Below are 17086 nucleotides of genomic sequence, written 5' to 3'. Positions count from 1 at the left end.
TATAACCATCGTTAAAGTCTGAAATAAACCATTCGTTGTTTGTTTTAACGTCAAACCGATGCTACAAGCAGTTCGTACATTTGCTCGTACTAATTCGTTTCTGGATATCGAGTCGTGGCTGGTACAAGATTCGCGAGACTCGCGTTACCCTTGAATAACATCTCTTCTTTTCGCTTATAAAATACGTATTTACATATTTCTACCCTTGGAACTTTACAAGTCGAGCCTGAAAAGTGAATATCACCCGCCTATCGACAAAGCGGCGAACAGGGCAACGGACTATCGATTGTGTCTCGCGATGTGAATTCACTTCGCAGCTCATTAATCGTCAAAAGCGTGTAACTGTCTCCCGGTTGCTTTTCATTCGCTCGAGCTTCCCTTTGGTGGCAACTGAATCGAGAGAGCGCTGCCGGAAGTGTATAATTCTCCTCGTCGCGGGGGGAGCGCGCAAATCGTCCATGGAAAAGAAAAGAAAAGCACGTACGTTCCGTCGCGAAATTCCTGTTTCTTTCTCTCTGTTCTTTTTTCTTTGTATTACTATTATTCTCTTTGTTTTGCACCGCATGGTTTTCGTTTGCATTTTCGTTCATTATAGATTCTCAGCCTCCACCAAGTCTCTGTTCAACCTCTTCAAGCCACCGGCGCTGAACAACGTGAAACACGGGTAAATAAAGATATTTTTTCGCACTTTCCGATTTTCGTAGAATTTTCCCGACCCTTGGAAGCTTCACCTTTTCGTGGCTATAAAACCATTTTTTACGCGCAAATCGGTAAATTAACGATCGAAAGCTAATTAAATTAATGGTCGAATAACAAATAACAAATTTAGGTGTCAACCTATTAACTTATTTGTACGTCAAACGCGGCGTCTTAAATAAAGCTTTGGCTAGCCAGACTGGATAAACTAAGAAGATCGCTCGACGAACTTTTATTCTATATCTTCGACTTACTCTTACACCGGGCATCGCTTGCTTTTCGGTTTTACCGCGACTTTGGAAACACCCTGTATCTTTTACAGTTTAAATACTCAAGTGAGACATACGCGTTTCACTAGTCACGAAAGGGTTAAGCGAATGAACACGCCATGTGCGCGTTGCACGTTGCACGTTGCACGTTACACGTTGCATGGTGCACATTATTGTACGTTGTACACATGTACAGCCGGTTTTAAGACGTACCTTTTTACACCTCTTTCAGGTGAGTGGTGAAAGGCATGGATAATTTTTCGTTCGCGCGTTACTACTCGCGATCTTTTACGATTAATTTCTTCCAATAGTACTAATCGATGAATCGATGGACAATAAAGCGAGAAACACGTCGTCGTTGTCGCGTTTCGTATCCGTATGATTTAAATATTTTCTTGTATCTCGGAAAACGACGAAAACAATTATTAGGACGATGAAAATCATCGGCCCATTCCGTATGGTTGCAACAGCTGTACCGATTAATACTATACTTGTAACGTAATTGAATTTCAGTAAGCTTACTGAATTTTGCGAACATGGCGATATCGTACTGCGATAACGTGGCATGCCGTTAATTACCATAATAAAAGTTACCTTCGACGTTCGACCTCGCACGCGGAAAACACGAGGTTGCACGAGATTGCCGCTGGCGATGACGAGCGTACACCTTCGCAGCGTAGAATGAAGAAAAGGTCCTTGCATGCGTTACGCCAGAACCACCAAGAACCATCTTAATTTTTGTTTTAATTTCAAATGGGAAACGCTTATTTGGAATGTAGTAACTCGAGCATGACTTTCTTTTCGTTCGTGAAAGGAATATCTTGTTTGGAACGCGGTTCGCTTTTTTATTTCTCCTCGATCAGCCCTCCGTAATCCACTGTACGTTCGAGGAACGTTTCAGAGACGCGCTTCTCGGTCTCTGGATTTGCGAGCGTGGTAAAAATTCCAAGACTCGGTCTAATAACAAGACGCGACTATTCGAACGGGTGAGTTATCGAATACCTGATGTTTCGTGTTTTCCTCGCAGCGATGTTACTTTATACATCTATATATATATATATATATATGTGTGGATATCTGAAAAAAAAAAAAAAGGAAAACAACAGCACGACGATTAATCGTGAAAAATGTGCGTAATTCTTTAAACGTTTGAAAAAATTGATCGAAGCACGTTGTATCCGCGCTACGTTATATTTTCTCGGCATACGGTTAAAGCGTGGCCGGGTTAAAGATCGGCTCGAAAAACGCAATGGTAAATTCCGTTGAACGATTCGAGACGAACAAAGACCGCGGCGTATACCGATATGCAAACGGCATGGAATCACGCGAATCCACGCGTTAAAGGCTATCCGCGATACACGTGAAGAGGACTGCGAGACGTTGTTGCCCCGTATAGATTCGGACACGATAATCCAAGGAATACTTGGCTGAAAGCACGACTACGAGGCAACAGGTACGAACGAAAGTCACGTGGATAACGGGCCGTTTAGCGCATAGCAAGCACCGCCATTGCATTCCCGAAGAAAGTGAATCGCGATTCTTGTCGTTATACAACCGTGAATTCCCCGTTTCCTGGTACACGCCGATGCGTTTTCAGCGTACCTTAGACGCTTGGGAAAAAATTTGTCAGGTAACGAAAGTTCCTTTTCACGCTTTACCGATTCATTCGCCGACTTGTCTGTTTAACCGTTCTGGCTCGGTATTTGAACGCGCTTCTGTACTTTGACTATCCGGTCAGAAGATTTACTTGCATGCAAAAATCCCACTCCATACGGTCGAGCTTGCGTAATTTTTGTTAGCATGCTATGTAACAGTCAACAATTTCATGACACAGAAGTTGTTTCAACTTTACAAGTAGATAGATTCTGTTCGCTTAAAGGGAGGAAGATACGTCCGTTTCTCCCAATGTGTTTTCAAACCAGGGATTATTCGACGCATAGCCAAGTAGAACAATATCGTAGCATGCTCCGCGAGCCACACGCTGTGCAACGTATTCTTCTTATTCGTATCGATGGAATAATCTGCGTCGTACATCTTGTGGAATATTTGATTCGGCGAGATATCTCACGCGGCAGCAACCGGATAATATTCGGTTCTCTCTGATTGGCATTCACCGGAATGGTTCACGGTCGCCGTTAACGCAAAAACGTGGTTTAAATGGAGGAAAGAACGAACGACCTCCATCGCTCGCCTCGCCAAACGACCAGTTTCGGACTTTTCCAACGAGTCGTAAATCGCGTCTCGAATGGTAGACAGTCGTTGATCGTAATCCAGTCGCGAAGGAGAACAGACGATCGAGCAAAAAGGAAGGCCGAAGTGACGTAACGTGGTAACGCGCAGAACTATGCCCGCTTGAGTAATAAAAGCAGTCTCGCGCACCACGCGTGAGTCACTCTTTCCTGATTTCTCGAACACGTCGCCACGGAAAATTGTGCGTTTTCGTGATTTCCATCGGTATATCGTTCGAGCTCGATAGGTGTAACGCTATCCGTGAAACTAAAGCGAATCGATAAGACACGGTGATTCTTCTTTCGTTGTTTTAGAGCGGTCCTCGATCGACTATATCGAGGCCTGATCGTTCCTTTGATAAAAACTGAAACGAAAGTAAATAAAGCGATTGTCGCGGTACGGCTATCGACGCGAAAGTTGATAAATGACGGATAAAAGTGGAAAGTAGTACTGCCACGCGGTAACGCGTTGACCGAGGAAACGTGAAATGCGAACGTTTCTCGTTTTTGCGAGAAAGACCGATCGTGGAAAGTATCGTGGAAAGTAATAATGGAAATTTGAACGTACGCGATAGCGAACGAAAGAAAGTTATTTCGAGATATTACAAGTGCGTATACGTAGCTGTTCGCCTCGAACAATCGAAACTTACCTACCTTGGTATTTATCTACCGTTTCTTATCCTAATCCGCGTCTATATAAATTCTCTCTTCGATCGAATTCACTTTCGTAGGCGGACGACGCGCGTTCTCCGAACGCGTTGTCCGAAGAAAGAAGGTTGGTTCGCGCGAACAGATTAAAAGGAACGTATCTATGAATTCGCAGCACCAGAGACATGCAGTACAACGAGGAGGAGAGCACCGTCCGCATGTACCTACGGGGTCGGCCCGTCGTCCTTTGCGTCCCAACGCCTTTGATGGAGTTGTACGACCTTCACAAAGTCAGCACACCGCCCCAGAGTAAACTAAAACTCGACTGGGTGTACGGTTATCGAGGCAGAGACTGTCGAAGTAATCTGCATCTGCTGCCAACCGGCGAAATCGTTTATTTCGTCGCGGCCGTAGTGGTCTTGTACAACATGGAAGAGCATAGCCAGAGGCACTACTTGGGTCATACGGACGATATCAAGTGGTGGGTTAATTGAATTCATGCGTGGATCTGCTCCGTCGATCTTAATGATCGTAACGATCGTGCGGAACTAATGGCGGCGGTATCGCGTCTTCGAACGACTTTCCTCTCGATCTTTCTACCGAACCGAAAGGACGTTAATTAATCGGATTTCGTCTGAAACGAGATGGTCCGCTCGCGGTTGTAAAATCCAAAATGCTACGAATAGATTAACAAAAATTAAGAAAATCCTTCTCCTCGCGTATATGTATGTGCGTTATCGCTCGAACGTTTCCGATCTCTTTCGATAGTTTCGATACATTCTTCTCTCTTCTCGCGGTCTCTAAAGGTAAACGAAATAAAAAGCAACTTGCAATTCGCTACCGAAGATTTGATTCAACATCCGCGGTCAAAAGATTTCTTATTTGCACTAGTAGATAGATCTCTTTCTTCTTTCGACTTGTCCCGTGGTTTTATATTAATTGAGAAATATTTTAGCATAGCGATCCACCCAAACAAACTCGTGGTCGCCACTGGTCAAGTTTGTGGAACCGACAGACGAGATGCTATGGTAAGAACGTATTATATTAGATTATACCAGGCTTGAACGAGGAGTAATAGTTTAAAAACGACGATCGACGATACCGACGCTTGACACGCCTACCATATGTTTGGAACGGGTGATAAAATCGCAGCAAGATATCGTGTAATCGTAATTGAAGGGAATACAATCGCGTAATGACTGTTCGGTATGATTCGGTTCAAAATTTACCTACTACTTCCGTTGGGAGGTTGTAAGATCGAAGGTATATTGCTTCTCGTTCGATTCTCGCGCATACCACGTACGTGCAAGAAATACGTTTCGAATTTTTCTCAGCCTCACATAAGGATATGGAACTCGGTCAGTTTGACGACTCTTTGCGTGATCGGTAACGGCGAGTTCGATGGCTCGATTTGTTGTCTCTCGTTCTCGAAAGCAGACGGTGGAAATTACCTGTGTGCTATCGACGAGACTTCCGATCACAACATATCGATCTGGGATTGGCAGAAAGGAGAACGAGGTACCAAAGTGACTGAAACAAAGGTAAGTTCCAATCAACGTTGATTTCGCTCTATGCGCACTTACAGATTTAAGTAACGCAGACTCGTCAAGATTAATCTCGTACGAACGTACTTTCGTTGCGACTTTTCGAAAAATGTTTGAAATTCCTGTTACGATATTTGATATGTTAGCGCTATTTGTTAGACACCGTGTATGTACGCGCGTATATCCGAACCGATCGAAGGAACGAAAAGAATTTTGGTCGACAAAGATACCCACTTCGATACTCCAGAGCGATTCGAAACCGGAACCGGCTCATTTCACGAATGACGATTGTCAATTGCAGTGCTCGGTGGACACGGTGGTATGCGCCGAATGGCATCCGCTGGAACGGAACCAGATCGTATCCTGCGGGAAGGGACACGTGTCCTTTTGGTCCCTCGATAACGGTGGCATGCTGTACAAACGGATGGGCATTTTCGAGAGCAGAGAAAAACCAAGATACGTTACCTGTGTGGCTTTTAATCAGAGCGGTGATGTTCTTACTGGCGATAGCAACGGTAACATCATCGTTTGGGGCAGAGGTAAGAGGAATTTCGTGTTACTGTTCGCGTCGACCGTTGATGTATCGCGGCTAGTAACTAGTCACTTTGCGTTGGAAAATGAACAAAAAGCAGAAACTGCGTACACGTTTCTGTGTACAGGGTAGTATGCCACGACGCGGGCAGTCAACGCAGCTTGACAAAAGGATTTTTCTTTTAAGTTTCGAGCCTAAAAGTGTTTCGAATTATTTCAAGATATTATTTCGACTTACGCCATATCGCTTAATAGATCGTTGAACGTAAAAAGTGAATAGTTTTGTCGCGCGTTTGATACTTGCCGTCATAATCACGATATTATGTGTGTAAAGATAATATAACATCCTATATTTGTAATAATAACGATCTTTTAATCGTAACATTTTTTTTATAGGAACAAACACGATTTCGAAGATAGCGAGGAACATTCACGAAGGATCTATATTTTCGATTTGCGTTTTGAAAGATGGTTTTATCGTCACCGGAGGTGGCAAAGATGGCAAAATATTGTACTTTGACGAATCGTTAAACCTGACGGGGGAAGAAGCGCAAGTAAGCTTAAGAAAATAATACCGATGCTACTATTGCTGTTCTCTAAGATTAATCGTGACCCTTAGAAATTAAAACGCAATAATTTACTTAAACTTATTCCTATCCACGACGTTTATCGTTTCGAGTTGACACTTTGCCCGTTAATTTTTTTCGTTGAATTTCTTCAAAATACTTGGAACACGCGCAGTGGCAGTATTATCGCGTTAACGTTAATATAATATTTTCGATTTATTAGATCGAGGATCATTTTGGCGGGATTCGAACACTCGCGGAAGGCAGAGGTTCGCAGTTGCTGATTGGAACAACCAGAAATTGCATTTTAGTCGGCGATGTGGGAATGGGATTTAGTCCGGCGATGTTGGGACACGCCGAAGAAGTTTGGGGACTAGCAGCTCATCCGACTTTACCGCAGTTTGCAACAGCAGGCCACGATAGATTGTTGCAAATGTGGGATAGTCTCAGTCACACTGTGGTCTGGAGCAAAGATATCGGGGTAAATTATAACTTAGATCGGAATAGCATCTAACGGAAGCGGCGACTCTATCTCACCGAATTATTTTTCCGTTTGCGTTTAATCTTCGGTCTGTTAATCTAAGTTTTAAAGGCCCCAAGCTCGCTTTAACGTCGTAATATTCCACACCTATGAATTCGTTGTTGGAATAACCGTATTGGGATATGACGTTTTCGCACCGTTCTACGCGAACGTGTAACTTAAACTTTGTTATAAAACGGCGAGTCACGCGATGATATTTTCGTGTGCTGTTTTTCGTTCCGACTCGTCTCGTATATGGATTGCCGAAGGTTTCGAAATAAACGATAATTTCTAACGACGCGTCGACCGTATCTCAATCGTTATACACAAATAAAGATAAACGTCGAATACTTTGCGTGCAGATTGTGAGAAAGAACGAGTGTACCGTAACTATAATTCTACAGCGATTGAACAGAATTTTCATTCGTTTAGGAGCAAGCACAGAGCATCGGTTTCACACCAGACGGTAATGTTATGGTGGTCGGATGCACTTCCGGAAAATGGTTAGCGATCGACAGTGAAACTCGAGAATTATACACTCATCACAGCGATGGGTCTGAACCTATTCAGGTAAAACTCCTTGTAAAATTGTTTTATTTCCCATGGCGATAAACTTTATTTCGCCAACGACCCTCTAACGAGTTTGTTTTTCCTTTCAGGTCGTTAGATTTTCACCGGATGGAACGCTATTAGCTCTGGGTTCCAGAGACAACTATATTTATGTTTATCAGGTAAACGAAGATGCGGTGAAATATAGTCGAGTTGGACGATGTATGGTAAGATTGTTTTCTTCGTTACAAATTTCCTTACCTGATACGAAAAATTAACGCATCTATAGAACACAGATTTGTTACCATGTACATATAATACGATTCTTATTGGCATCGAAATTTTTCAGTCGACTAACTTTTCGATATTTCATTTTATTATACGCATTGTAGTAACTGGTGCAATTTCAAACCGTGTAGTAATTCTAATTCTTTATGTTCTTCGTGTACTGTAAATGTCGTACATACATACATGTATAAACAACTGAGAAAACATACTGGTACATTTGATATTGAATCGATGAGTTTAAAATTTGCTGTACAAATTGCTTTTATGTATTAAAGTTATACCATTTGTATAAAAGGCACTCGACGATACTCGTACTTTTAGATGTTCGTTCGACCGGTGTTTCTACATAGTAAAGCGAGCTACTTTCATTTACGAGCGTGTTGTAACATATACATATATATATATATATATATATACAGAGACGATTCGTTTCAGACAAATACACGCTTTGTTTGAAAAATTTATACGTAGTTTCTCATGGAATATGAATGGAAGTAAATGTATCGGCCGAATGTAAAACTACACGCATTGTAAATATCTCATTGTTCGTTATTCGCTCTACGATATTAAAGCGATCGCTGAAGAGAATTAACGTTACAATTCGTTGTTTCGACCACAAGGATCGATATACGTATTTAAGCGAAGTACGCGTAATTAGGACATACAAATCATCGTATATCATAGTGATATCGTAGTCCCATAGTACATGATATTTAATTTACGAAGAAAGTTGGTAACAATTCGCAACCGCACGTTCGATATAAATTTACTTACGATTAGAGTAACGTCGTAAAATCAAAAAAATATCATAATACATACGTTCTTTCTTCGTTTCTAGCCAAAGAGGATACGCAGGCGTGGTATAAGACACGTTTTTAGTTGATCAAAGAACTAAAAAGAGACATTATGTTACAAAAGCATTTATTCTACAATTTCGTAAAAGTAATTTCATCGATTTTTCCAAAAAAGACCGAGGAATACGCAGAGGAAATACAGTTTCAATTTTAGGAAATTACGAGGACGCGATTCTTTGCGTCCGGTACCTTGCGCGATAATTTCTATGGCAGATGTATTTCCCGGATTTCATACGAAATATAGTTCAACCGATTTATTTATGTAATGAAACGCGATTGTCACGAACAATAATGCAAATGTACTATTTCGTAGACGATATAATGTCTCTAAAAACGATACGATATTGCCACAGCTATTTATAGTCGCATACGAGCAGAAATTTCTTTTTAAAAATTGCTTACGTCAAGCACGCACGGTAGTCATTGTCTGCTGCACAAATTATTGGCGCTCCTTTCATAGTAATGGCTGTAAACTCGGACATTCCCAGCTGTTTCGCGAAGCTAATCATTTTATTATAATGTTATATCATTTTTTTATTCGCAGCTTATAGAGAGAGAGAGAGAGAGAGAGAGAGAGAAACGAGGAATATTTTTTCATTGCTTAGACGGCAAAAAATTGTTTCAGGGACATTCGAGTTTCATAACTCATTTGGACTGGTCAATGGACGGACAATATTTACGTAGCAACAGCGGAGACTATGAACTGCTATATTGTAAGTAAATTAACTTGCGTTGCACCTATAATTATAATTTCTATATGCTTGTGAAACGCTTTCGCATTTTATAAATAGAATATTTGCGAGTCGAAGGGCTTATCTACGCTTTAACGATGATTTATTATATTATATTCAATAATCAAGGATACGTATAAAACCGCAGGGAATCCCGGAGTTTGTCGTCAGATCCCACAACCATCGATGATGAGGGACATGGACTGGGCGAGTCACACCTGTGTAATATCCTTCGAAACGATTGGGATATGGCCGGAAGGAGCCGATGGTACAGACGTAAATAATTGTACCCGTAGCGGTGATTCCAAATTGCTCGCGACCGGCGACGATTTTGGAAAAGTCAAGTTGTTCTCTTACCCCGCTTGTCAACCGAAGGTAACCTTCGATATAGTGTTCTTTAGCTAAGTAAATTGTACGTTTTAAGTTCGTTCTGGATAATTCGAACGGCTGAGAACGATACACGAGCGATGTACGCTCCGACCCAACTACGATATAACGAGTCGGAGCTCAAGCATGCCTATAAAGAAGAGAAAGCAACGAATACTCGATAGCTATAAAGGAGAATAAATTTGCTTGTTTCAGTCGCTGTATCATGCGTACGGTGGTCATTCGAGTCACGTTACGAACGTATCGTTCCTTCAAGACGACACGCGACTAATTTCCACCGGCGGAAGTGACACGAGCGTTCTTCAATGGATCGTAAATTACTAACTCTGTTATCTACCGATCGAGTCGAGTGAAAGATAGAAACAGTGAAAGTACGAAGCACCACGAAACAACATTCGGCGTAATCCGTCGAATTTAGTCCGGGAACTCTGTGAACCGCCGTTCTCGTTGCTAGCTTAAGGAGGAGTCGAAAGAAACAAGCGGCGTCGGTTGCGACCGTGGAAGGGAAAAGTGCTGGTTTAAAGAGACGGGAACAGAAAAGATGCTGCGTACAGTTAAATAATTTTACTCTTTAAGTGTCCTTCACGAATCAATGACTGAAAGTCATGACGCTAATTTCTTATTATTGTTAGTCACGAACGATCTTGATCCGTAATTTTGCGCTGCGAAAACAAGACGACGTGAAAATATTAGTGAAATCTTGTCAGCCAATGTGGCGAACGATATAATAGACTATACTTGGTCAATTAGTATGTAATAACGTAACAAAGTGTCTTTTTCATATTTCATGTATTTACAACTATTTTTCGAACGCCGAAGCGCCGCCGACTTTATAAATTTATGTGAATGTTGTTCGTCTAGTAATCCCTGACGAAACGCACCGTGATCTTCTCCGCATAAACACACAAATTGCACAGCTCGTACATAGGTAGATATATACTTTCGTATAATTAGTAGCGATAAAATAAAGTTGAGTGACTTTCAACCGATTTGATAGGAAACGTCGACATTCCAATTGCTCGTGCCCGTAAAAAGGTAGGATTATCGTTATCTTGTGCAGCCAAGTAAATTCTATTTCTTCTGAACGTTAGCTATCACGCTACCAGCCACCACCCAACGATGTGTTTATTTTTCGCGAATAGATCGTTACCGATCTTAGTTACTGTAAGCTTATTTTGTGGCGGTACGAGCCCTTAAAGCGATTTTAAATAGCGAGAGCCAAAATAGATCGAGCGAAGAGTATGCAATTGGGGAGAGCGAAAGGAATTGCAAGATAATGGGATGACCGATTAATCGGTTAAATCGTTAAAATTATTGAAATTGTTCCATTTCGTCGGAAAATCGTGGTACACACGTGATGTATTTATGTTTGGTCTGCTGCTAATTCCTTTTTTCTTTTTTTCTTTTTCAGAAATACGATATTTCTGTAATGCAGGCTTCTTTTGTAATGCTTCTGAAAATATGAATAAAAATGTGGACGAAGAACGTCTTGAATTTTATCGAATAACTGGATTATATTTCACCTAATTACTTTCTTGTCACGCACCGTAGGTATAAATTTGTTACGGTCGTCAACAGGCATACGCTTTCTCATTTCATGTTATGTCAAAGCTTTTACCGCATTCCTATATATGTGTGTATATAAGTTGTTCGAAGTTTGGCCGTTGGTTTTAGATCGATAGCTTGATTCGTTCCACGTATCTATCGTTCTCTATCGATGGACCTTAACGAACATCCTAATGAAAAGAAATTGAAAATATCGCGCTCAACGTTGTATTCGTCGAATCGTTAAATCGTTCGGTCTGTTATGCGTAATTCATATAATTCCAGTCGTATTATGAAAGATACTTCAGATCGGATGACCAAGCTCAAAACTATCGAGAATGACAAATTTATAACGCAACGACATAATATTATAAATAGATATTATATTTGAAATCCAAATGAGCAAAAATGACTACTGTAATTAATAATTATCGCGCTTTTATGTTACCATTCGATAAATAAGAGGTAATAATTGATCTGCAGATTAATTAAATCTGTATTATCTATCACCTATTCCACGATCAAATCTATCAAATCTACGTTACATTCTGTTCTTAACATTCGACGCTTAAATAAAGTTATTTACGTGTGTAATACGTTATAGCTTTCAATTAATAAATAGAATTAAATGATGCAGCGTCGTTCGAAGTATCACGTTGTGCGTCGAGCTTATTATTATATTAAACTAATATTAAAGTTGGAGAAATTAAACTGATGTATTCGGGCGAAGAATAGACTACGGACAGCCACGTTGTCCGGCACAATTATCGAACAATGAAACTTCGTATAACATAGGAAAATACTTGTGCGTGATTATTGAGACGTAAGGTTTGCGCGATTGGTGTCCTTTCGATTTACGTTTGGCCCAGTTCTTTGGTCATATTCTCTAGGATTAAGGCGTAAAAGTTTGCGGACGTCATACGCCGGTAACCGTGTCGCCTCGGTTTCGCAAGTTTCCACGGCTTAAAATTCAGTTTAGACGCAAAACGAGTCTCGAGAACCTGCTCGTGCGTTAATTCGTAAAATATTTTGCAGCCAGCCGATGCGAGGCAACATGACTCATAATCATCTATGATTAAATGTACGTTGATCGATGAATCCCGTTTTACCGTGGCTTTTTATCGGCGCTTGGACCTTATCCTCGAACAATTGAACCTAAAAACGTAAAAAGTCGATTTCGAATTACTCTTGCATCTGTAATTCGGCGTTAAAGTTTGTAATTCGGGTATGTGCCTGTCCATTCCATAACGTGTAATGTTTCGTACGGAGGAACCGCGTGATAAGAAATGGTCGGTCAACGACGAAGGAGCGTAAATTTTGCAGCGACATTTAGTTGGACTTTCTCACGTCCGTTTTTTATAACCGTTAACACACCGTTGAGACAAACTCTATAATTAAGCGATTGTTCTCGTTCGCTGTTTCGGAATCGCCGACCGTGCATAGCAAATGAAAAGTTCCCTTAATCGCAGAGTACCTGACGTTACGTGTCATCCACGGTTCACCGTTCAAAAAGAAATCCTTTGTGCTCGATAATTTGCACAAAGTATCAACTCGGATTTTTTAACGCGTATAAATATGTTTTGACCAATTAGACAGGAACATACGATACCTATTTACAATGATACCTTTATCGATCTTTGGCACACTTTGTTGATCTTTATTACATTAGTTTCGTTAGTTTTGTTACTTGTAAAACGAACATCGAACATCGTTTTCTTTGGCTCTGGTAGTTATTATAGTTTGAAATAATTGCATAGCTGCCTTCTAAATTGCGCGTATCAGGCAATGCTTAAATCAACGATATCGCAAACTCGAACGTAAATATTGTTTTGTCATATCAATAATTACAACTTCGAATTGACTTTCAAATGCTTGGAAAGAAAGGAAAAACTATAAAAGATAACGAAAATCGAGTTGTTTATTTCCGCGCCGTTAAATCTGACGCAAGCAACTGTTATAAAAAGGAACCTACTTTCAGTTGAAACGTGTTTAGGTACTAAAGCAACTAGACCATGAAGGAACAAGACATTTCCCACACGCGATTTTTCTCCGATTGTCATTCCAGCTAAAAACTTTCCTCGTTAAAGAACGTTAACAACATCCAGCTAGAATTATGCAAATAAATAAAATTTATTCTTTAGCGATAAATCACGTTTTTTAGCTAGAAAATCGTAAATAAGTTAAAAAAAAAAAAAAACGTTAAAAGCATTCGCTTGAAAAAAGAATCGCTTCGAACCGCGATAACTCGAAAACGAATGCGTGAAACGCAAAAGTTTAAACGTTACTTCGTAAGTAAAGGACGATATTTTTATCGTACGTAAAAAGCGCGGATAAAGATCTACAGAGAGTAAGATTCCATCGTGGACGTGATTCGTGGGGCGAGTTACTCGAAAGAAATATAGAATGAAAATGTGGCTTTTGTCAAAAACTAAGATGCGTTTCGTGTGGCCGATCGAATTCGGCGTTATACTGTTTCACAGTATAGGCGAGGTATCCTCGTCGGTAGTCAGAACGCGAAATATTTCACGATTTACGACGGCGATAATCGTGTCAGCGTTTATCAGCGTTCGGTAAGAGTTCGGTACGATATTAGTCATACCGTACGTACGTTCGGCTATCGTAGAATTTAACGTGTAATTTTGGCCGAACGGTTTGACTAACGATCGATCGATGTCTTCGCCACGGTATTATTTCGAAGCGATAACTATATTGGTCGTAACGAAACATTCGTATTTTCCAGGTATATAAATTTACAGAAATTGTTTAACAAACACTTTAGAATATAATCGTTAACTCGATTTTAAGCAAATGCCGATAAATGCCATACTGTGCGTAACGCGATGGAAATAGTAGAAACGAGAGCAAATTATCTATAGCTGTTTCTCTAGAAAAATTGCCCCATCTATCGTCACATCACGATATATCATAGTATATATTCTAGCATAGTGCCTGAATTTTATTATTCTGTTACCGTAAACTTACGGACTTTAAGCAATTGTGCATCGTCTCTTAGAAAAGTTAATATCGGGTTTTTCTCTGAATATCGCAGGCAAGGAAACGATAAATAGAACATTATTCGATGTTTTCCTGAAATGGAAAACCATCGCAGCGGAAGACAGCGGAAGCCCCGATAACCTTGTCCTTTCAAAATCTGTAACTGTGAATTTTAATGATACAGATTTTCGTTTCGAGATCCTTCGAGATATATATAGAAATGTGAAACAATCGAGTGTTAAAAAGTTAGAAAAACGACGAGTTTTAAGAGCGTACGTGGCGTTGCCGCGCCAGATCCTGTTCGATTCGTTTTCGTCGAAGGAAAGAAGAATCATCGGGCGACCAATTAGAGGATACCGCGGTCTTATTGCGCGGTCAAATATAAATCTCGGAAGGACGAGGAACCACCGTATCAGGAACGGTAGCAGGCAACGCCCTCGGGAAAAAGGATGGAAAAGGAGGGTTCGCGGCAAGGATCGAACGACAAGCAGTCAGGGATGGCGGACACGGTCGAACCGAGGGAGGACCGAGGGGAATCAAAATCGAGGAAAAAGAACCAGGGACACAGTGTGTTGGCTTCAAATCAAGAGACCAGACGAACCGGTCTACCTCTCCGCGAGATGCGTCTAATTTTTTTCCCCGTTCTCCTTCCTTTTTTTCCTTCCCCTTCCGTTTTTTTCCTTTTTTTCTTTTTGCTTTCTTTCCGTCTCTCTCGTTTTTTCGCTCGCCCCTACGTTCGCCCAGAGCCTTTCCTTTCACGCCGTCCTCCCTCTCTTCGCCGTCAAGATCTACCTTTCACCCCCTCTTTTCGTCCTACGGAGATGCCTGCAGGTGTCCGGTCGGGGACTGACCAAAAATCTTGCCCGGGAGTCCCGATTTCCGACTCCCTTGTCGCTGTCGAACGTCGCGTTGATACCACGGTGGTGCATCTCTCACCGACTATCACGCGATCCTCTCGATCCTACTACGGCAAACGAGGTGTTAACTGGAAGGAATAATTCCGCGTATAAGCGCCGTTCCCGTCGAGCAAAGAAATCACGACAACCGCTGCAGAATGTGTATCGGAGATTTCACCAACGATGCTCGATCTTTGCCTTTTGCTTTCGTTTTAGTTTTTCTTTTCTTTCCTCCTCCTCCTTTCTCGTCCTACGTTCTCGAACATAGCGAAAGAAAGGGAATCAGAGTGACGAATTCCAAAATGACTATCGACTATCGGTAGGTGTTTACACAAAATCTGCGATCTGTTTAACGATAGATTAGATATCGTAGTTACCCGTGATAAACACGATCGAAAATACTGGTTAAAAATTAATTGGAAACACGAAATACTTTTCTAAGCATAATATTATTCGATCGAAGAAAAGATAAGATAAATTTATTCGATGAATTTAAGCGAATTTAATTTATTCGACTATTTTCAGAAGGATAAGAAAGGAGCGAGAAGATTTTAATGGTCTTTAATTGGCAATCGAGGCAAGTGATTTGGCAGTTCTGAACGTGCCATACGAGGATGTCTACGATATTTCAACCGTGTTAACCATTATCGAGTAAACCGTAGCTAAACTGTTGCTCTGCCGTAAAAAAAGGGCGTCTTTGCGACTTTCGCTTAAATCGAGCGATTGCTGCCAGTTAGTAGGAAAAGTAGTTCATCTATAGGTATATTATATAAGAAAGCCGTATCCGCGTTGAAACTGAAGATATAACTGGCTGTTAAAGCTGAACGAAGAGTCATTTTTCTTAAAACCAGGTACGCCTATTTGGATTGACACGACAGCGTTGCCGTGATCGAGGTTTAATCAAGCCTTTAACGTCGATGGATACGCTTTATGATAATTCATTATCATCGTTGTAGACTGTAGTTAGGCAACCAAGTGGATCAAACGTATTACAGAGAAGAAAATGCGATAGGTCTGTAACTCGAGTAAATGCAAGTATAACGTATAATATTTAGGATGACGAGAACGACGTATAAAACGAGTATGCGGCGATACTTTTCGAAGAATCGGGCGATCCTGCCTACGGAATAACGACGAAACGGCGGGCCTTGTCGCCTTGTGAGCGAGCGAGCGAGAAGAGAGTTCAAGGTGATCCAACGTTATTCAGGATCGGCGACCCTTCGAGACGTTCAGGATTCGTTTAGAAAACGTTCGGTAGGAGGAAATCACACGGTTGTACCGGCGATACGACGAGAATACTTAAAGAGGTGCATTGCTGCACGGTTCCTCGATTCGAATGCAAAGCCGGATCGTAAAAGGCGCATCGAATGGCTCTTAACCTTAACATTTTCTCTCTACGGAGGTTTTCGATTTTGTCACCGTTCCTTAAACGTGACACGATCATCCGCGATTTCTCCGTTTCTCCGTTTCTTCGTTTCTTCGTTTCTTCGTTTCTTCGTTTCTTCTTCGTCGACCGCTTCCAACTAAGATTTGATGTTAAGTCGCCGTGATCGCGAGATATTAAGTTACAATTGAAGATATTTCGTTCTACCTAGACTACACTCGAGCAGCGGCATATCGACGGCGATGAAATCAGCTTCGACACGTACAGTGTCCGGTCGAATAACGTATAAAAGCGGCCACGACGTGGTTTCTTGTGGAAAAATAAGAAAAACGTATGGAACAAAATTTGCTCGTTATCGGATTAGTTTGCGAGAAAATCGAGGTCGAAAATTTATCGAGTTAAGTCTAAGTAATCGATCCTGTATATGTATACTCGCGAATCCGAGTCGTTTCTATC

At 41.1% G+C, this 17086-nt stretch overlaps 1 protein-coding gene across 11 annotated transcripts in view; it reads left to right on the top strand.

Annotated features, from left to right (window-relative positions):
- LOC139991364 (echinoderm microtubule-associated protein-like 2) overlaps nt 1-11318 on the top strand; it is a 31801-nt gene extending 20483 nt beyond the window's left edge. For 8 of the 11 annotated variants that reach the window (XM_072011358.1, XM_072011355.1, XM_072011349.1 and 5 more), the window contains 12 exons: nt 596-664; nt 4017-4322; nt 4797-4869; nt 5176-5382; nt 5687-5924; nt 6313-6470; nt 6706-6963; nt 7435-7572; nt 7662-7778; nt 9319-9406; nt 9573-9799; nt 10007-11318. In XM_072011358.1, coding sequence (XP_071867459.1) covers nt 596-664; nt 4017-4322; nt 4797-4869; nt 5176-5382; nt 5687-5924; nt 6313-6470; nt 6706-6963; nt 7435-7572; nt 7662-7778; nt 9319-9406; nt 9573-9799; nt 10007-10135 — 2008 coding nt within the window. In that variant the 3' untranslated portion in view covers nt 10136-11318. The remainder of the gene's footprint in view (nt 1-595; nt 665-4016; nt 4323-4796; nt 4870-5175; nt 5383-5686; nt 5925-6312; nt 6471-6705; nt 6964-7434; nt 7573-7661; nt 7779-9318; nt 9407-9572; nt 9800-10006) is intronic. The other 3 variants (XM_072011359.1, XM_072011356.1, XM_072011353.1) reach the window with 1 other exon arrangement.
- The last annotated feature ends 5768 nt before the right edge of the window (nt 11319-17086 follow it).

This window comes from Bombus fervidus, chromosome 10, assembly GCF_041682495.2.
Source record: "Bombus fervidus isolate BK054 chromosome 10, iyBomFerv1, whole genome shotgun sequence".
NCBI classification, from domain to species: domain Eukaryota; kingdom Metazoa; phylum Arthropoda; class Insecta; order Hymenoptera; family Apidae; genus Bombus; species Bombus fervidus.
This window is presented reverse-complemented; position numbering and strand designations above follow the sequence as displayed.